Raw genomic sequence first — 20,162 nt, 5'->3', positions numbered from 1 at the left:
TTTTAAGTGGTTCAAATGGTGAATTTTATGTCATATTAATTTTACCTCAGTGAAAGATAATCTATATTTAACCCATGACTTGAGGGTTTAAAAACAACCCAAAGCTGAAAAAGTCCTGTCAAGGTATTTCTTTTTCTTTTCTTTTTTTTAAATTTTATTTATTTGAGAGGCCGGGGGAGAGAGAGGGAGAGCTCAAGCAGGGGGAGGGGCAGAGGGAAAAGCAGGTTCCCCACTGAGCAGGGAGCCTGATGCGGGGCTTGATCCCAGGACCCTGGGATCATAACCTGAGCTGGAGGCAGATGCTTAACTGACTGAACCCTCCAGGTCCCCCCCATCAAGATAGTTCTACAGCATAAAAATAGGTTCTCTCTTAAATTCCACTCAAATCCTATGACCTTTTTTCTTCTCAAACTTCCCAAATGTGTCCCAATGCCTCCATCCCACCTGTTTTTAGTCCAGGCCCCCACCTTGGCTTCCTGGAAGCTTCCAGATCTACCTTCTTAGCTGGTGTCCTTGCCTCTAGTGTGCAAGTGTAACTACGTTTAAATGACTCCCCATCAGCTCCTGGATACCTTCGAACTTCCCCATACAGGGAACCATTCCAAGAGAATGTGACTGATTCTCAGGTATGAACAAGGGGAAACACGCAATATGCATTGCTAGCGGAAAACACAAGTTAGGAGAACTGCACGATATTGGGGGGTGAAAAGGAGAAGTAGCAGGTGGAGTCACAGATCGGCACAGAGGGGAGGCTGGGATGGGGGCCAGGGTGATGCTGGAGGTCGGGGACTCTTACTGCTCAGGCCCTGGGGTCCAGCAGGGATAAAGGGTGGGAAGACAGAAGAAAGGAGAATATGAGACCAAAGCAGCACTCACCATCTCCCAGAAGTACACGGCCATCTGAGCTCTGTTCAGTAGCAGCGCCCAGAGGAGTAGGTCACTCCAGGGGGCCTGCCCGAGGATGGCGTCCAGCATGAGCTCAGAGGGGGCCCTGTCTGGCAGCAGACCCACCTGCAGGCAAGGGAGGCGTGGTGAGGACCGGCCCCTGACTCCACCCAACCACCAGCTCCACCCTCATCCAGGGGCAAACCCCCAGATCCTTCAGTGCCTCCCCCCCACTCCCCACCCCCAGGCTCTCGGGCCTCATCCTTACGCTCTCCCTGCAGCCTTGTCCCTGGTGGGGATCCCCGGCGCCCCCTGCGCTGTACCTCGGTGCGCGTGTCTCCCCCAGCAGCATTCGCAGCACCTGCCCCACGTCAGGGGGTTGGGGCTCTGCAGGGGATTTAAAGACTGGGCTTTTGGTGCCTGTGCCGTGGGACGCCTGGTCCAAAAGGCTGCGGATGAGCGAGTTGGGGGGCGCTGCGCTGTACAGCTGGGTCAGGCGCCCCGGGGTCAGGAAGTGGCCCACACTGAGGCCATGGGAGATGAGCAGACGCACGAACTCGGGCCGGTCATTCAGGAGGGCGTCCATGAGGGAGGCTTCCAGGTGGACGGACTGGCAGGGGCGGGATGGATGGGGAAAGCCAGAATGCCAGGTGAGGTCAGACGTTAAGGACAAGTGATGGGGTACAGAGCTATGAGTGACGGGTGTGTGGGTGGATGGATGGATGGATGGATGAACATAAGGATGGATGAATGGATGGGAGGAAAGATGGGAACAGATGGACGATTAAGAGAAGGCCGGACCATAATGGAAGACAGAGCCAGATGCGGAAGAAGTCAGGCAGGGAGGAGAGTGCATCCCCCTTGTCAGGACCCACAGCCCCCCAGGCCTGCCCCCTCACCCGCCATTCAATGTCCCCCCGGAAGAGTTCACTTTGCGCAATGTCCACACGATTCCAAGCCACAGCCAAACGCAACTCGTCCAGGTAAGCTGAAGCCTCCGAGCTCCCACAAGCTGAAAGAGTGAGAGGGAGAGGGGGCGAGAAGTCGGGGTGGGAGGCGGGAACTTCAGATGAATGTCTGCTTTGCTTCAGTGGGAGATTATGTGACATTAAACCCCAAATGAAGGGGGTGTTGTTGGGTAGCGTCTGGGGTCTTTAAGAAGTCAGGCTGTTGCAAGCATAAGATCGTTAAGCTCAGCACAGGGCAGACCAGCGCTCTAGAGTCCTCAAGAAGAAGGAAAGGGAATCATGTATCCATTTCACACTTACTGACGTAGATTATGGACCAGGCAATGGGAGGGATGGAGAAAGAAACTGGATACAGGCCCTGCCTTGAAGGAGGTCCTTCCAGACAAGTGTGTCCAGGATCTACATAACTACCCTCCAAGGGATTGGTGCCCTCGCAGGTGCGCACAGAATAGGATGAGGGGAGACGACACTCACAGGGGTGCGGCGTGATCCAAGGGCGCCTCCTAGAGGATGGGCATGCAGGTAGGGCTTTTGAAAGATGGGCAGGATTTGGAGGTATGCATCTAAGATGAGAAAAGAAGTTCAAGGAAACCGGAAAAGCCTGAGCTGAGGTCTGCATGCAGGCAAGCGCAGGAGGGGGCAGCAAACGTGAGTCACTCTGATTTCCTGGAAACATAAGGGTATTTGTGAGAAGACAGAGAAATGAGCAGCAGAAAAGGAGGTGGGAAAAAGTCCGAGCCTCAGCGGCGCTCCAGAAGGCCCTGGAGGTCATTAAGAAGAACGAGGAAAACCAAAGGCCTTTAAAACTTTGACGCAACAATTAACACATCCAAACATGTACGGCCAACAAGGGGCCAGAAAAATCGGAAGCATCCAGCAAAGGTTCCAAGGAGAAGTCGAGCAAAGTCTAGGCACTGCTGGCGCCCAGAGCACCTGTGCCATGGCGTTAGTTTTTCTTTCTGTGTCTACTTGCTCCACATCGATTTCCGAAGCAAAGGAGCGCCATTTTGGTTGTTCCAAAAACTGGAATGGCGGGACTATGCAATCTAGTGGAGTGCAGATGCACAATGGGCTCTGAGGCAGGCAGACCCGGGTTCCAATCCCAGCTCCACCAACACCAGTGATCATCTTCAGGAAAGCCACTGGACCTTGGGAGCCTCTGCTCCCTCATCTATAAAATGGGAATAATCATGGTCCCCACTTGGCAGCACTGTTAATGGTGATAACTGTGGGATGGAATTCCAGAGAGGAATCTGCCACTGGGCCAGCGGAAACTCGAAGGGGTTAAGGAGACAGGTCAAGAGAGAGGCAGTCACATGCCTAGGACAACATAACTTTATATACATATTTTATAAGTAGGCTCCATGCTGGGTGTGGAGCCCAGTGCAGGGCTTGAACTCACGACCCTGAGATCAAGACCTGAGCTGAGAAGAATCAGACATTTAACCGACTGAGCCATCCAGGTGCCCCTATATTTCTTTTCAAAACCCAGAGAAGCGAATTCATGGATTTTCTAAGATTCCGTAGATCTCCCTGACTTTCCTCCAGTTTCAAGACGAAAAAAAAAATATATCTCATTTCTATTGTCTTAACACATCTCTCCATTTATCACCTAGACCTCCTCCCACCCTTCACACTCACCATGCCCCACATGGAGCTCAGCACCGACCCTCCCTGGGTTCTGCATCTTAGGGATGGCCCCTTTGTCCACCCAGTCAATGATGCAGCCCCCCCACCCACTCCCCGTGCCATCTCTGCCCCTCCCTCCTTTCCTTCACATCCCCTAGCTCATCAATCCCCAAGTCCCATCCCTCTAGCCCCTCCCCCAACCCTCTCTACCCTACACCCCCCTGCAAGCAGGAATGGAGGGTTATGGGCCAAAGGTCTGCCAACTGCTCAACACCATGCCTGGGCTCATGCCACAGTCTTAGGAGCACGCACCACTTCCCCACTTCCTTCCTCACCTGCCGAAACCCCAGCCAGTCAACTCCGCTATCACTGAGCCCGCCCAGCCGGCTCCAATGTCCCCAGCAGAGTGGGATCGCTTCCACTTCTGCAGGCAATGGACTGACAACACTACCCATGCCTCTCCCAGGGCCGCCCTCTGTTCTCCCAAGAGCCTAATGAGTTGGCTGCTGTGAAGTGAATCAGGTTTGCTCACTGACTGCCATTCGCCCTTTATGGGACGTGGAGTTTTTACCTAAGTGGGTGTTTTCCATGTAAAACTCCGTGTAAAACGCCCCTCCCCCCCCCAGCCCCACAGAGTTCTAAGAATCCTCCTTACCATTTATTTACCCTACCTCCCCATCTCACTAAGTCCGGATTCTAGCTCTTCAAGACCCATTTAAATAGCTCCTCGTCCTTGTTTCTTTACTGATAGCGGCTCCCCTCTCAATGCTTTGGTCTTCCATTTTACTTAAGATTGTTTCCAAAAAACTCTGGTAGGATCTGTGGTCCTTCAGAGCAAGAAATGGGCCTGCTTTAGTCTCTGGAGCCTAGGGTGATTTTTTTTTAAAGATTTTATTTATTTATTTGACAGACAGAGATCACAAGTAGACAGAGAGACAGGCAGAGAGAGAGGAAGGGAAGCAGGCTCCCCGCTGAGCAGAGAGCCCGACGTGGGGCATCCGATTCGGGGCTCAAAGTGGGGGCTTGATGTGGGGCTCGATCCAGGACCCCGGGATCATGACCCGAGCCGAAGGCAGAGGCTCCAACCCGCTGAGCCACCCAGGTGCCCCTAGGGTGATGTTTTTTAAATGAATAAATGATCCCCATCCCCAGCCTCTACCAGGTGGCCATTCTGCTGCCTACTTTGGTTTTCATCAGCCATTCCTGTAGTAAAATATCAGGAGTTCCTCCATGGGAGACAGTACTTTGGTTCATCTCTGACTCCCCTACCCCTTAGTGCCTAGCATACGGGAGCCATGTAGGAAAGGAAGAAAGGGCAGCGTGGGTAGATAGATGAAAGGATGGATGGATGGATGGATGGATGGATGGATGGATGGATAGATGAAAGGATGGATGGATGGAAGGATGGGTGGATGGAAATATGGTTGGATGGATAGATGGGTAGTTTGATGGATGGATGGATGGAAAGATGGACAGATAGATGGATGAAAGCATGGGTGGGTAGGTGGATGAAAAGATGGATGGAAGGAAGGAAGAAAGGAAAGATGGATGGATGGATGGGTGGGTCAAAAATGGGAGGATGGAAGAATGAGTGGTTGGAACTGTCAATGGATATGTGGACAGACAGGTGGAAGGATGAGCGGAAGACAAGACGGATGATTGGCCAGAGAGAAGAATGAAGGATGAACAGAACAATGGGTGGATGGAAAGAGCACCGTACAGATGGATGGATGGATGCATACATGAACCCAACAGGAAGAAAACAATTTGGAATATAGTGAAAGTATCTTGGGAAAGCTGTCCAAATAGCACCATGCAAACCTCCAAGAAATGCTCGCAAGGGAAATAAGAAAAAGGAAAGAGATAAAAAGGAGCCCAACTTTAGATCAGAGAAGATAAAGTGCCCAGGCCAGGAAAGGTGTCCAAAGTTGAGCTGAGAGAGGAGGAGAATTTGCGGGTTCAAGACTTACCCTTGACAAGGGCCTTCAAGACGATGGTCTCAAATTCCTCAGGGCCGTCCTCAGATGAATAGACTGTCAGCAGCTCCTTCCGGGTCATGATCCTCTCCACCTGCAGAACACCACGTTCCGCACCCTCCTGCCCAATGCCACCTGTCCCTCTCCACAGAGTCACAGGAGACCATTCCCTCCAGGACCTAGTAATCTAGATGCCCGGCACCCTCTACTCCCCAAACCTGGGAGTCTGGGTCCCTAGGCCTCTCCACCCTCAAATCAATGAGTCTGGGCCTCCATTCTCCTTTTCCCTGGGATCCAGGACTCCCAAGTCCTCAGTATTCTCATCCCTCAAGACCCAGGGACCTGGGTCCCTAGCTCCCTCCCATTTCAGGATTCAGAGCTGGGCCCCCAATGTCATACCTGGGCCTGCAGGACCTCAGGGTCCCCTCTGGGGAAGAAACGCTTAATCCGATCCCGGGCTTCACCTCGCCTGCTCTCCCCTCTCCCTGGAGCCACAGTGTCCTCCAGGATCTCTGCCAGGCAGTCTGCAGCTCCCCCAGACCCGGCCACCAGGAGGCAGGGGAGCTGAGCCTGGGTGGCATTCTCTATCCGCTACAGGACAAAGAGGGCAGTCTGATCAGGGAAGGAAGGTGTTCATCCCCCCCAGAGTCCAGATCCCCAGCCCTGTCCTCCCCTGATACTCAGAAGCCAGGAGTCAGTCTATACCTTTAACATCTTCTCATCACCATCGATCAAGAGGAGGAGGACAGGGATGTCAATTCCAGTCCCTGAGGAGAAGAGAGCAGGGGGCTTCGTCACCTCCCCTGGGACAAACTTGACTCTTGCCTAATCCTGTGTCCTGGGGCCCACGGGAATCATCATATCATTTTTTAAAAAAGATTTATTTATTTGATGACAGAGATCACAAGTAGGCAGAGAGGCAGGCAGAGAGAGAGAGAGAGGAAGGGAAGCAGGCTCCCCGATGAGCAGAGAGCCTGATGTGGGGCTCGATCCCAGGACCCTGGGATCATGACCTGAGCCGAAGGCAGAGGCTTAACCCACTGAGACACCCAGGCACCCCATGGGAATCGTCATATCTTTAAGCGGGTTAGGCAGGACCAGATTTTGAAGACAGCAATACTTGACTTCTCAGGGAAGGAAGGGGCTGGGGGCCTGCACTCCTAGGTTCCCAAACGAGGCAAGTATTTATGGCATAAGTCACTCCTGTAATTGGTTAACAGCCCAGGAGCCAGGAAAGGATGGAAGTTTAAACAGAAACGAAGGAAATAAGGAATAGAAAGATCTAGGGGCACCTGGCTGACTCAGTTGGTAGAGCACGTGACTCTAGAGGGGGATTGTGAGTTTGGGCCCCATATTGGGTGTAGAGATTACTTAAAAATAAAATAAAAGAAAGAGGGTGCCTGGGTGGCTAAGTCGGTTAAGCATCTGCCTTCGGCTCAGGCCAAGATCGCAGGGTCCTAGGATCAAGTCCCACATCAAGCCCCACTTTGAGCCCCGAATCGGATGCCCTGCTCAGCAGGGAGCCTGCTTCTCCCTCTGCCCCTCACCCCTCTCCCCTCCCACTCTCTCTCACTCGTTCTCTCTCTCTCAAAAACAACTAAATAAAATCTTTAAATGAAAGAAAGAATAAACTATCTAAATACAATACATTGCTAAAGCCTAACAACAAAATCATGTAAGACAGTTTACTACTAATTCTATTCCCAGTAAAATAACAAATACATGTTACTTCTTTTCACACTCACCCAGGAGTTTTGAACTAATGGAATGATGCAAGGAAGTAAAATCTGAATGCAGACGAGTATTTTTTTTTAAGCTGGAAGAGACAAAGTTATCTATTGGAAGAAAACCTGACTTAGATTCTCAGAAAATTGGAGAGACTGCACTCAAAATAAATAAATATTAATTAAAAAGGATGGATACCAAAAAAATACACAAAAACCCAAAACTTTCTCCAAACTAGTAATGTCCCTTATTCATGTTTTCATAAAAATGATAAATTACCTGGGAATTAATTCATCCAGAAAGGTATGAGATTTTTATGAGGAAACTGACAAACCTTACTTAAGGACCAGGCTTAAATAAAGGGGAAAACAAACACCACGTTAAAATATCAAAAAGTGACATAAAATTCAATGCAGCTTGGGGAAAAGGGGGGGGCGTAGAAGGAGTGTGGAGGTGTTTTCCGTTTTTTCTTTCTTTCTTTTTTAATTTATTTATTTGAGAGGGAAGGACAGCATGTGAGAGAGAGAGAGACAGAGCACAAGCAGGGTGAGGGGTAGGGGGGAGGGAGAAACAGGCTCCCTGCTCAGCACAGAGCCCTAGGTGGGACTCCATCCCAGGACCCCGAGATCATGGTCTGAGCTGAAGGCAGTCGCTTAACTAACTGAACCACACAAGTGCCCCTCTTTCTTTCCTTTTTAAGATTTTTTTTTCCTTTTTTAAATAATCTCTATGCCCTAAGTGGGGCTTGAACTCACAACCCCAGGATCAAGAGTCACAGGCTCCACTGACTGAGCCAGCCAGGCACCCCATGCCCCTCTGGTCTTTTTTTTTTTTTTTAATTTTTTATTTATTTGACAGAGAAATGGAGAGCACAAGTAGGCAGAGCGGCAGGCAGAGGGAGAGGGAGAAGCAGGCTCCCTGCTGAGCAGGGAGCCCAATGCGGGGCTCGATCCCAGGACCTTGGGATCCTGAGCTGAGCCGATGGCAGAGGCTTAACCCACTGAGCCACCCAGGCACCCTTGTTTTGTTTTGTTTTTAATTGGAGGGTTAAAACATTGACTTTCAGACTTTCTTATTTTTTTAAGATTTTATTTATTTATTTATTTATTTTCCCATTTATTTATTTGAGAGAGAGAGAGATCACAAGTAGGAAGAGAGGGAGGCGGGGCTGGGGGGTGAAGCAGGCTCCCGGCTGAGCACTGAGCAGAGAGCCCGATGCGGGACTTGATCCCAGGACCCTGAGATCATGCACGACCTGAACTGAAGGCAGAGGCTTAACCCACTGAGCCACCTAGGCACGCCCCCCCCCCCTTTTTTGATATATACATTTAAGTCTACAAATTTCCCTCTAGATACCACTTTGGCTGCATCTCTGACAGGCTCTGTAGGTCATACATTCTTACCATTCAGTTCAAAATATTTTCTGGCTTTTTTGTTTCTTTTTTGACTTGTGAGTTATTTACTGACCACAACTTGTGCAACGAATCTCCCAGAAGTAACACAGACTACAACAAGCCAGACTTGAGAATGTGCAGACGCTATAGGATTCTGTCCACACGCACGGAGGCACGGCCAGAACCCCTCCCTGCGCTACCAGAGGGCGGGGGGACCCTCGCGGCCAGAAGGAAAAGGCTTCTTGGGGCCGGTGATAGGTTTCTTGATCTGGGTGCTGGTTTCACACACGGATTCAGTTTCTTAAAACTTTACCGAGCCATCTGCTTCCGTGTCGCTTAGATTTCGAGGCAAAGATTTTTTTAAAAACAGAGCAAATAGTGGGAGAAGGTACTAGACCGACGATAACTCCTCGGCCCCTCAATCCCCAAACCTCGACCAGACCGGACCACGGGGACCCTGAGCCTCGCACCGTGGTCCCCTGTGGAGGAAGCCACTCACCACCCACGCCAGTCTTCTGCTGCGCGACGTAGGACTCGAAGCGGAGGCGAAAGCGGCTCTCGCCCCCCAGGCGGCCATGGGTGCCGTCGTCCACCAGGAAGAAGGCCGAGTAGTTGTAGTCGAGCGGAAACTGGACCCCATCCTCGCGGTCGCCACGCCACGGGTACCTCGCAGGGAACGAGCCCTGGGCAACAATTGGCCAGACCAAAGAGTTTTTCCATCAGGACCAGGACAGACAGGAGCCCCTCCTCCCTCAGACTCCGGTCCGAGGCCCCAGACCCTCCTCCGTCGGACCCAGGGATCTAGGCCCTTAGCCCCTCCTTTCTCAGACCCAGGGATTCGGCCCCCCAACCCCTCCTCCCTTGGACCCAGGGATCCAGGCCCCCAGCCACCTCCTCCCACAGACTCAGGATTCCCAGCCCCTCCTTTTCCAAGACTCTGGGTCCCACCTTGGAGTTGGTGAGGGCATCTCTATTCCGAACCACGCCCCAGGGGGCCACGCCCATGGCCACCACCTTGGTGCCGCCAGTGCTGGCCGTCTGGTGGTCCCGCACAGCCACACCAACGTGACGGCCGATGCCCCTGTGCAGACCCCCGGTGACAATCCAGGCCCCTACACAGAGACCCAGAGAGTGATAGTCAGGTCCAGAGACACGGGTGTGCAGGGACAGAGAGAGTAAGACCAAAACCCCTCAGAGCTGGGGGGAGACCGCATCCACCCCAGAGAAATGGGGGACATGGGCAGGGGCCCCAGACTCAGGGGGCGCAGCCAGCTCCCCAGCCTCAGTCACCTGTGCTCTGGGCGGCCCGCACCAGCCCGCGACGCAGTAGGTCCTGCAGCCAGGTCTGGAGGAGGGGGCCCCCAGGCCCCCCCAACACTGACACCACCAGGTTTGGGGCCGGGAAGCCCCATGTGTGGGTGACCAGATTATACACGGTAGCTGGATCCGTACGGTCGGAGAGCCGGAGGAACTGCGGACACACAGGAGGAGGGGACATGGGGAAAGGGACACTGACAGAGAAGGGGACAAAGACGCGGAGAACAGAGATCCAGACAGAGAAGGATGGGGAGAACAGTAACCCAAGGGGAAAGGACAGAGACCCAGAGAGAAGGCGACAGACTTAGAAAAGATGGGGGTGGAGAGAGAGAGATTCGGGGAGAGGGGAAGACAGGGATGGGCAAACGGGGAGACAGCATTCAGCAGCGGCAACCCCAGATCTGACAGGGGGTGGGGGGCATGCAGCCCAGCTCGCGGACCCCGGCCCTGCCCGGACATGCAGGCCTCACATTGCTGGCCTTGCGGCCGGCGCCCAGGAAATCCAGGTCCCCGTAGGCATCGGTGGGCTTCTCTGTGGTGTGCAAGTCACTGTCCCACACGGTCACCACGGCTGCCCCGAAGGCATCCTCCACAGCCACGGACAGGTGGGCGCTCCGGGGACGCCCGCACTGGCACAAGTCTCCTCTGGGGAGGAGGGGGAAGGGGAGCATGAACCCCAGGTGTGTCCCTCCGCACCCCCCACCCTAAGGATCCTGTAGAAGCGACCCCCTCCCCGCAGGTAGACGCATAGTCCGGCCAACTCTGGCGCTGCCCAGCGCTGGGAAGAAAGTACAGCCAGAGCCAAACGGGCCAGCGGAAGGGAGCCACAGGGGCTCAAGGAAGCCAAGAGGGGAGGCAGCCCGGCCCCCCTCACCATGCCGCACTGCCCCAGCACCACCAACCATCAGGGGCCGGCCCGCTGCCCCCAGTCCGAACAGGAGAGAACCCTCGAGAAGGAAGAGCCAGAGGTTTCAGAGAGCGCTCAGAGGCGGAGGCAGCTGTGGGACATTGGGGTCCACCTCCGTGAGCCCCCATTTCCTCCTCAGATCCAGACAACGGTAAGGCGGTGAAATCACACGGTGCGAACTAAACAGAGGGCTGCGTGGAGAAACCACTGGCCCCAAGGGGTCGCGGAGCTTCACACAACCTTGCCTTCTTGGTGCCGCATCACTGCCAAGGGGGGAGGCTTCCCGGGCGCTAGAATGTCTGCAAGGCCTAACCCTTCACTGCTCTTTTGTCTGTTCTGGGTTTTTTTTTTTTTTTTTTTTAAGTTTACTTATTTAAGTACTCTTTACACCCAACCTGGGGCTTGAACCCACAGCCTAGAGATCCAGAGCTGCCTGCTCCCACTAACGGAGCCAGCCAGGAGCCCTGCTGCCCTGCTTCCATTTTTTTTTTTTTTAAACAGAGAGAAGTCTCCGAAAATTGGGCTGCCAACACAGTCCAGTTAGAAGGAAAATACCTTCATTTGCTTCTCATCATGACGGTCTTCTGTGGCTTCTTTCTTTCTCTTTGCGGCAAATGGAAGTTTTTTCATTTATGGTGATCAGAGACAAAACTAATGTTTCCCTTAAATGCACAAGTAGCCCTCGCGTCCCTTAAATAAATGGACAAGCGATGGGCCTCGGAGTTTTCAAGAGCAAGCAACATAGGTTTGGGGAATGAAGAATTCATTCTAGACGGGACTGCACATAGCGGAGGAGACCCCAATCTACAAAAGCAGAGTGAGCTTTGACTTAAGGACCAGTTTCACAGGGGCGCCTGGGTGGCTCAGTGGGTTAAAGCCTCTGCCTTCGGCTCAGGTCATGATCCCAGGGTCCTGGGATCAAGCCCCACATCAGGCTCTCTGCTCAGCAGGGAGCCTGCTTCCTCCTCTCTCTCGCTCTCTCTCTGCCTGCCTCTCTGCCTACTTGTGATCTCTGTCTGTTAAATAAATAAATAAAATCTTTAAAAAAAAAAAAAAAGGACCAGTTTCACAGAAGAATACCACTGGGGGTACACGGATCTGTTAAAAGCTGTAAAGACGCTGAAACAGCGGCCATCAATCCATACCGGGGATGGACGGAACACACTCAGCCCGGCTCTTGGCGCAGTGTGTACAGTGAAGGACACATCCTTTCTCATTTCTGAGTCCACCTCCAGGGACTCGGCCTGCCTCAGCTGACCCTGTTGGTCCTTTCACCTATCTCAGTCCCATCCCTAGACCCCCTCATTACCTTCCATCTATTTCCCACTAGTCCTTGTAGATAAAACTTCTGCATGGAATGGTCCAGAACTTAAGCTGTCTAGTCTAGTTGACCTTAGCCACATGTGGCTGGTTACATTTAAATAAATTAAAGTTAAATACAATTAAGAATACAGTTCCTAGGTCACTCTGGCCACATTTCAAGTGCTTGGGAGCCACAGGGGGCCAGTGGCTGCCATACTGGACGTGGATATAGAACATTTCCCCCATTGCAGAAAGTTCTGGTGGACAGAACTGGCAGAATCCCCACTCTGCACTTCTCACCTCCTACCTCTCTCTCTGTGGCCGCTGACGCTGACACTGTTCCTGACAACATCAGCAAGGACCATCATATCCCCAAACACAATGGCCTCTATTCAGGTCTCGTGTGATGATCATAAAATGGCACTGGTCACAGCTCAAAGACTGATCCTAAGAAACCTTTCTGTCCCTTGGCAGGGCTCGCCTGTTCCCCTGGCTGCCTTGTCCCTGCCACATCCGTAGCTTTTCTCTTTCTCGGTGCCTCCCTCGACTGGAGGTGTTCCCAGAAGCCCAGAGCACACGGCTTCCCTGCATGGATCTCAAAGTTGATGCCCCAGGGGCCAAGAAAGTAATTTAGGGAAAAGAAGCATCAGGTGTGGGAGCGCCCGGGTGACTCGTCAGCTGAGCATCTGCCTCCGGCTCAGGGCATGATCTCAAAGTCCTAGGATTGAGCCCTGCGTCCTGCTCAATGGGGAGCCTGCTTCTCCCTCTGCCTTGCTGCTCCCCTGCTCCGTGGGGAGCCTGCTTCTCGCTCTGGCTCTGCTGCTCCCCCTGCTTGTGCTCGCTCTCTCTCAAATAAATAAAATCTTTAAAAACAAAAAAAACAATAAAAAATAAAAGTTCTCTTCTGTGCAAAAAAAAAAAAAAGGCCATAAAGTTGCTAGCACACCTTCCCCAACTTTGCACATATCCCCCCGACGTTTTACCTTCTACAATTTCAGTTACCATCTTCAGCTAAGACTTCTTGAATGCTGCACAGAAGTCACAGACCCAGGTCTGCAGTGTCCCCTAGTCCCCTCCGAGGCCCCTGACACGTGAAGACCCACGCTGAGCTTGGAAATATTCCCCAGACCCACTCATCCTCCTGGATTCCCCATCCTGGGGACAACCCTACTGTCTCTCAGGTCCCAGACCAGATGTTCAAGACATCCTCCCCTCCTCTTACTCCTCAAATCCAGCGGTCCCCAAGCTCCTGTCCCCATCCCCATCCTGTGTCCCCACAGGGGTAGGCCTGGCTCAGGCCTCTTCCTGTCCCACCCAGACCCTACCCCAGCCTTTCCTGTGGCTTCTTGAACTCCTCTTCATCCTCACACAATCCCCAGAGGCTCTTTCCACACTCAGAGCTGATCCCACCCCTCCCACTGCTTCCCAGCATCCCAGGCCAAGGTCTAGGCTCTTGAGGCCCAGTGACGTCTGGCCCGCCCTCCTCCACGGAGACCTCCCGCACCTTGAACTTTGCACATGTTCTTCTCACGCCTTTAAATGCACGCTCTCCTCTCCCTGACGCCTTCAACTGTCAAATGCCAGCTCATCCTTCAAATGCCACCTCACCGGCCCCTCCTCCTCCAGAAGGCACCTGTGACACCCTGTGTGCCCTCCTCAGCCATAGCCAGACCGGAGAGGGCCCAGCTGCTTGTCATTCCGAGCTCCCGTCTCTCTGCCTTAGTCCTCGTCCCACCAGACCAGAGGTCCCTACACTGCCTTGGCCACACTCCCCACCAGTAAAAAGGTCTGGAGCACTCGCCCCCAGTAACGTCCATCTGTTTATTTGGGCATCATTGCAAGCCTTACTGAACTACTATGTTCCCAGGACTCACTAAGTGAGGAATGGTGACATCTCCCACGCCCCCCACAATGGTCTTGAAAACAACTTCAAAGCCAGAATCCACTGGAGAGACCGTCCCTGAAGGCCAGGGGCTCCCCGAGATTGGCAAATGCTGCACGGGCCTCATGCAAGTGTCCCCAGCCACCAAGCCCAAGCACGGGGCCTCCCCCAGAAGTAACTGCTACCTTCCAGGGGTCATCGCAGGCATTTTCCAGCACCAACCACATGCTGGGCCCTGTTCCAGAAATTCACAAGCAGGTACTTGTTTAAATCCTCACAATAAATGCCCACTCAAGACGTAAGGCCTGGCTTTACTGCAGGTGACGGATGAGGCCCAGGGAGATGAAAGGATTTACCCAAAGCCACACAGCACCAGTCCCGGGTGACATCCGAACCCTGCCAGGGCCTGTGCTCCTGATAATTACGCTCCCTTGGGAGCACTGAATGCAGGCTTCTTGGATGAATGAATGAACGAACGAACGAATGAATGAAACAAACAGCCAAAAGGAAAAGAAAGTGACGCAAGAAGACGCAGAGAAGAGACACAGGGAAGGAAAGAAACAGAACTAAGCCTGGGGCTTTAACACTGACCCTGCCCAAAGGGAAATTGGAAGAGTCTGCACGGACCCAAACCCTCCCCAAACCCTCCCCCTGGAGAAAGCGCCACCAGGGCACGCCCTAGGAAGTGACCGCAGTGACAGGAGGGGAGCGGGGAGCGAAGGTGGGCGGGGTCAGCGGGCGGGGGACGCTCCGGGGTCGATCCCAGGGGCGAACTCCTCACCCCGCATCTGTGGGGTCAACGATGAATGTCGTGCACGTCTTCTTCTTGAAGATCTTGGGGATCCAGCTCTAGGGACAGGAACAAGGGGTGGGAGGGCTCCAGCTCAGTCCTATGGATACGAGTCCCCCATCCCGCACCCTTCCCCGGACCCAGGAGTCCGGGACCCCAGCGCCTTCCTCCCCCAGCCTCAGGACTCCCCTAGCCCCCCACTCCTATCTGTCCCCAGTGACCCAGGAGTCCGGAGCCCCCCAACCTCCGGGATCCCCCACCCCAACCCCCTCCCTCGTCTGAACCAAGAATCTGGGTCTCCAGCACCCTCCTCGCTGGGAACCCGGAGGCCAAGCCTGGGAGTCCGGCCGCCGTACCTGCTCCTTCTCCGGTCCCACCATGCTGCCGCAGCCGCCGCAACCTAACCGGCTCCCCACATTCCCTCCACCAACCCCGATTCCAGACCCGCCCAGGACAAACCGGATCCGCCACTTCCCAGCCGGGGCGTGGCCAGGTCTGGGGGGGGGGGGGAGGGGGGCGGGGAGTCCTGCGGACGCGAAAACGAGAGGCGGGGCAAAGGGACAGTCGGACCCGCCAGTCGAAGACGCAGAGGGGGCCAGAGAGCCAGAGAGAGGGGGCACAGAGATCCAGAGAAGGAGGGACAAGAGACAGAGAGGGAAAAGGAACCAGAGAGAGGAGAACAGGACCCAGAAAAGGGATGTCAGAGACAGGAGAGAGAGAAACGGAGATTGGGGGGGGGGGGGGGAGACAGAGACCCAAGATGGAATGCCAAAGGTAGGGAGGGGGTACATTAATCCATGGTGGGGGGGTGGGCACAAAAACTTAGGTAGGGGGCAGAGAATCAGAAAGGGGGTGAACAGAGATTTGGGGGGGTACACTGTCTCAGAGAGAGAAATACGAAGAGTTGGGTGGAGAGCAGACACTCCGAGTGACAGGAAGATAGTAGAATCCTGTGGCTGGGGATCAGTGGGTGGCAGAAATGAGAGAGGGAGTCCCATAAAGAGGGCTGGGGATCCAGAGGGCCAGGGCAATAGTGACAGGGTGAGGAGTGGGAGATAGTGACCCACAGACAGGCAGGGCCACATGTCTCCTGCCAGCTCTGACAGGGACAGCTGCGGCCTAGCTGGGTAACCTGAGCCCCCCACCCCCCCCTCGCTGTATTTATAGCCCTGGCCTGGCCTGGTCTCCTGCCCTTGGCTCCAGGGACAGCAGGTCACAGGTGTGTGTGCTGGAGCGAGCTCCTTCCACCCCTGTCCAGGGCCTCCATACTGTCATCCACACTCTCGGCAAAGGCTCCCCGCTCTGGCCAGAAACTCCCCAGAATCCAATCCCCAATCCTTCCGTGGCAGAGGTCTCTCCTCTCAGATGGGTCCCTCCAGCCCCCACAGTTGTCTTAGGCTCCCCCGAACTTGGCCCACTAAAAGTCTACCCATTATCTTTGCTGCTACAAAACATGAACTTGTTGGCAACCAAGTCAAGCCCTTCGTCCCCAGTCCTGGCCAGGCTGAGACCCCTTCACCTGCCCCTTCCCCAGCTCTGGGAGGAGGAGGAGTAGGAGGGGAGGGGCAGGCGGGGACTAACCCAGAATAACTCAGGGCAGAAAGTAAATTTAGCCACAGAGAGGGGAGGAGAGAGACCCTATTGGCTGGGAGGTGGGGAGGGAGGGCCTGAGAGGGGGGTGAGGGGGCTCCTGAGACAGCCTCCGAGGGGGGTCCAGCAGTGAGGGCCGGGAGGAAGGCAGACAGCAGAGGCAACAGGGGACATAGCAAAGGAAAGACACAAGCAGAAAGAACCAGAAGGACCCAAAAAGGGGCAAGTACGCAACACTCTCCACAGAGCCACAGAGGCAGCTGGAGCCAGCCCTGGGAGAAGCTCTGCTGCCTGTCTGTCCCCATGGGCCACCGGGGGCCATGGCTACACACTTCTCTCCTCTGGGTGGCCGTGGCCAGTCTGCTCCTCCCCCCTGCCATGACCCAGCAGCTGAGAGGGGCTGGGCTGGGCCCCAGCAACTGGAACAACAATGCGGGAGTCGTGGGGCCCTCAGAGGACGTGTCTGGTGACTTTGGCCACCCCATGCACAGCCACAGAGGCCACAGAGATGAGAACGAGGATGTCTCCAGGGAGTACAGTCACGGAGACCACAGGTACCAAGTCCACAAGGTCAGAGAAGAGAATATCCCGGATGAGGAGGTCTTCACCGAACATGCTCGGCAGGCTCACGGGCACAGAGGCCATGGGAACGAAGATGTGGATGATTCAGACGAGCCCGGACCCCACCTCCCCAGCCACAGAAGCCAGGGCCACCAAGACGAGGATGAGGAAGGATCCAGCAAGGATCACCATCATACCATCAGGCACATCCATGGAGGCCACGGAGAAGAGGACAATGAAGATGAGGAGGAAGGGGTGGTCTCCACTGAGTATGGACACCAGGCCCACAGGCACCAAGGCCACGAGAGGGAAGAGGATGAAGACCTCTCAGATGAACATCCCCATCATGTCCCCAGCCACGGGCACGGAGGCCTTGGAGAAGAAGGTGGTGATGATGATGATGATGTCATCTCCACTGAATACGGACACCAGGCCCACAGGCACCGAGGCCACAGGAAGGAAGAGGATGAAGACCTCTCAGATGAACACCACGATCATAGCCCCAGTCACGAACACCGAAGCCACAGAGAAGATGAGGAAGAGGACACATCCACTGAGGATGGATACCAGGCCCACTGGCACCGAGGCCATGGGAGGGAAGAGGATGAAGACATCTCAGATGAACACCATCACCATATCCCCAGCCATGGACACCGAGGCCATGGAGATGAAGATGGGGATGAGGATGAGTCTACCGAACACTGGCACCAGATTCCCAGACATACTCACCTTGGAGATGAGGAGGAAGAGGAAGAGGAGGTCACAGTCACGTTCAGCCACCACGTTGCAAGCTCCCAACACCCGGGCCCCGAGAGCACGGAGGAGGACGACTTTCCAGATGAATATAAGTCAGTAGCCCCTGCCCATGGAGTCCCCAAGGACGAAGACGAGGACATCTCTGACAAGCTTGGTCACCAGGCTCCCAGCCACAGGCAACAAGGCCACCAAGAGGAAGGGCCTGGCCACAGAGGGTCTGCGGAAGATGAGAGTAGCCACCAGCCCCTGGAACACACAGGGGTCAAGGATAGAAGCCATTTGAGGGAGAGAGATTCTGAGGAGGGAGAGAAGGAGGAAGACCGGAGCTCCCACGAGGAAGACGATGAAAGCTCAGAACAGGGAGAAGGCGGCACCCGCCATGGCAGCCTAGATGAGCAGGATGAAGAAGATGAGGAGGAAGGTCATGGCCTGAGCCTGAGCCAGGAGGAGGAGGAGGAAGAGGAGGAGGAAGAGAAGAGGGAGGGGAGGGCTGAGGTTCAGACCCCACTGAGCCAAGACCACCGAGAGGGGGAAGAGGAGGAGGACGGGCTGGAGGAAGAGGAGCTCCCCTTCACCATCATCCCTAACCCGATGGCCAGGAGGGAGGTGGCCGAGGGTGGCTCCAGTGAGGAGCAGAGTGGCGAGGACACGGGTAAGTGGTCTGGCCAGGTGGGGGCAGGGAGGAGCAGAGTCAGCACGCTTCACTGCTGCTCTCCTGTCCCCACAGATCTGCAGGGGGCCCAGGAGTACAGCAACTACCAGCCTGGGTCCCTGTGCGGCTACTGCTCCTTCTGCAATGTGAGTGCCCAGCCCAGGTCCATCTTCCAGGCTGTTCCTGGAATTTGTCCCAGGGTTCTAAGGTGCCTGGGGGCAGTGCCAGGTGAAGAAGGATGCTTCTGGGGCCATGCAGCAGGCAGACTGGAGGCTGGGAAGCTGAGAAGGAGGCCGGGGCAAGGGTCCGGGAGGAAGTGGGGCCTGAGCTGTACTCGCCAACTCAGGGATGGAGGGGAGGGTCTGTGGCGGAGTCGAGGGTGGGTGGAATGGGACTGGGGCCTGGCAGGCTGTGGGGAGAACAGGGAGAAGGCATGAAGAGAACACCCACAGGTCCAACCCACAGCGACAGGGGGACCTCGCAAGAGGGGAACAAGGGGGAAGCTGCTGAGCTCGGTGTGGGAGGTAATGAGCGTGGGGAACTGGGGAAATGTCCAGGGGGCAGGGTGAAGGGCTGGCGGTTGGCTCTTAAATGGTATCCCCAAACCTGAATCCTCCTGTCCCCAGAAATGCACTGAATGTGAGAACTGTCACTGCGATGAGGAGAACATGGGGGAGCACTGCGACCAGTGCCAGGTGACACTTTCCCGAGACCCAGGTTCCACCAGGCTCCAGGACGGCCGGGGGCCCCCTGGACACCCACAGTCCCAAATCCTGGCCGCTGCCTTCAGACTGACCCAACCCTCTATCCCCATCCCTGGTGCTACCTTGACTCCACACTCGATCCCGCCTCTAACCTTAACCTCCGACTAGGGCCCCTGGCCGGCACCCGCCCCCATCAAGTCTTACACTTGTGCCTCTCCCCATCCCCACCCCCAGCACTGCCAGTTCTGCTACCTCTGCCCGCTGGTCTGCGAAACGGTCTGCACGCCGGGTAAGCCAGACAAACTCCGTGGAGGCAGAGCCCAATCCGACAGGCGGGCCTGGGAGGCTGCAGGGCGTGGCTAGGCGCGGAGGCGTGGCCAAGGCTGGGAGTCTGCGGGCGGGGCGGAGCGCGCACGGAGAGGCGGGGCCTGGGCCGAGGGAGGGGTGGGGCTAGATACTGAGGCCTACTTAGGCCAGGGATGGCAGGTTGAAGGATGGGCCTGCTGAAGCAGGTAGAATTGGAAAAAGGGGGGTTTCAGGAGAATGGGAACACCAGGAGCACGGAGAGAGGCGCAGGACCTTGAAAGGAGTGCTAACAGAAGGAATTCAGTTTAGGGAAGGAATTAGGACAAGGGGGGGGGCGGGGGCAGAGCTAGTCTGGATTCCAGGTTCCTCTCATTTCGCCTGTGGTGTACCACTCAAGCCTCTTTTCTCCCACAGGAAGCTACGTCGACTATTTCTCCTCCTCCCTGTACCAGTAAGTGTGTGGAGGGGGGCAGTTTGAGGGCCCTGTTTAGAGAGGCGCAGTCCCGCTGAGTGACTGGACGACCCTGGGACTCCATTGCCCTGTCGGTAAAAATGGGCAGGTTAACATCCCCATCGAAGCGCCTGGGGCGAGCTTTGGGCACTTGGGCTGTCTAACCTCGCGTCCTCCTCTCCAGAGCCCTGGCGGACATGCTGGAAACTCCGGAACCCTGACCATGGGGCTGCGGTGCACACGCACCTGCCTGGCCCTCCGTCCCCTTCCCATGAGCCATATTTATTGAATTGCAGTATGAATAAACATGCTCCCCGAAACCTCGTCGTCAGGCGTGGGGTCCGGATTCTCGGGGCACCAGGGAAGG

The 20,162-nt window shown here is 55.1% G+C and overlaps 2 protein-coding genes across 5 annotated transcripts in view; one reads left to right on the top strand and one right to left on the bottom strand.

Annotated features, from left to right (window-relative positions):
- Window positions 1–15,283, bottom strand: part of TRPM4 (transient receptor potential cation channel subfamily M member 4) — a 38,110-nt gene extending 22,827 nt beyond the window's left edge. For 2 of the 3 annotated variants that reach the window (XR_007123752.1, XM_047709967.1), the window contains exons 1-12: window positions 15,132–15,283; window positions 14,767–14,834; window positions 10,365–10,539; window positions 9,868–10,048; window positions 9,526–9,689; window positions 9,077–9,260; window positions 6,164–6,225; window positions 5,858–6,049; window positions 5,453–5,552; window positions 1,785–1,897; window positions 1,154–1,495; window positions 877–1,011 (exon numbers count right to left, since the gene is read on the bottom strand). Coding sequence is in view for 2 of the 3 variants with exons in the window: in XM_047709967.1 (XP_047565923.1) it covers window positions 877–1,011; window positions 1,154–1,495; window positions 1,785–1,897; window positions 5,453–5,552; window positions 5,858–6,049; window positions 6,164–6,225; window positions 9,077–9,260; window positions 9,526–9,689; window positions 9,868–10,048; window positions 10,365–10,539; window positions 14,767–14,834; window positions 15,132–15,155 (1,740 nt within the window). In the remaining variant the exon portion in view is untranslated. Of the gene's footprint in view, window positions 1–876; window positions 1,012–1,153; window positions 1,496–1,784; window positions 1,898–5,452; window positions 5,553–5,857; window positions 6,050–6,163; window positions 6,226–9,076; window positions 9,261–9,525; window positions 9,690–9,867; window positions 10,049–10,364; window positions 10,540–14,766; window positions 14,835–15,131 lie in introns of those variants that run through there. The other variant, XM_047709969.1, reaches the window with a different exon arrangement.
- A 1,170-nt stretch (window positions 15,284–16,453) lies between these two features.
- Window positions 16,454–20,119, top strand: HRC (histidine rich calcium binding protein). 2 transcript variants are annotated; one of them, XR_007123753.1, is made up of 6 exons: window positions 16,454–18,334; window positions 18,410–18,480; window positions 18,961–19,029; window positions 19,273–19,327; window positions 19,759–19,890; window positions 19,980–20,119. XR_007123753.1 is itself a non-coding variant. In XM_047709976.1 (6 exons), the coding sequence occupies exons 1-6, from the start codon at window positions 16,669–16,671 to the stop codon at window positions 20,014–20,016; spliced, it is 1,935 nt and encodes a 644-aa protein (XP_047565932.1). In that variant the 5' UTR covers window positions 16,455–16,668; the 3' UTR covers window positions 20,017–20,119. The 2 variants fall into 2 exon arrangements, 1 of the variants encoding a protein (XP_047565932.1); XM_047709976.1 differs by having other exon boundaries at window positions 16,455–18,334; window positions 19,759–19,795.
- Window positions 20,120–20,162: the final 43 nt, after the last annotated feature.

The sequence above is a fragment of the Lutra lutra genome, chromosome 17, assembly GCF_902655055.1.
Source record: "Lutra lutra chromosome 17, mLutLut1.2, whole genome shotgun sequence".
In the NCBI taxonomy this organism is placed as follows: Eukaryota; Metazoa; Chordata; class Mammalia; order Carnivora; family Mustelidae; genus Lutra; species Lutra lutra.
This window is presented reverse-complemented; position numbering and strand designations above follow the sequence as displayed.

Excerpts from the sequence above, each read along its gene's own strand:
- HRC (XM_047709976.1), top strand. The coding sequence starts at position 16,669 with ATGGGCCACCGGGGGCCATGGCTACACACTTCTCTCCTCTGGGTGGCC. Across the intron at positions 19,328-19,758 it reads CGAAACGGTCTGCACGCCGG|GAAGCTACGTCGACTATTTC; the intron begins GTAAGCCAGACA and ends TTTCTCCCACAG. Across the intron at positions 19,796-19,979 it reads TTCTCCTCCTCCCTGTACCA|AGCCCTGGCGGACATGCTGG; the intron begins GTAAGTGTGTGG and ends CCTCCTCTCCAG.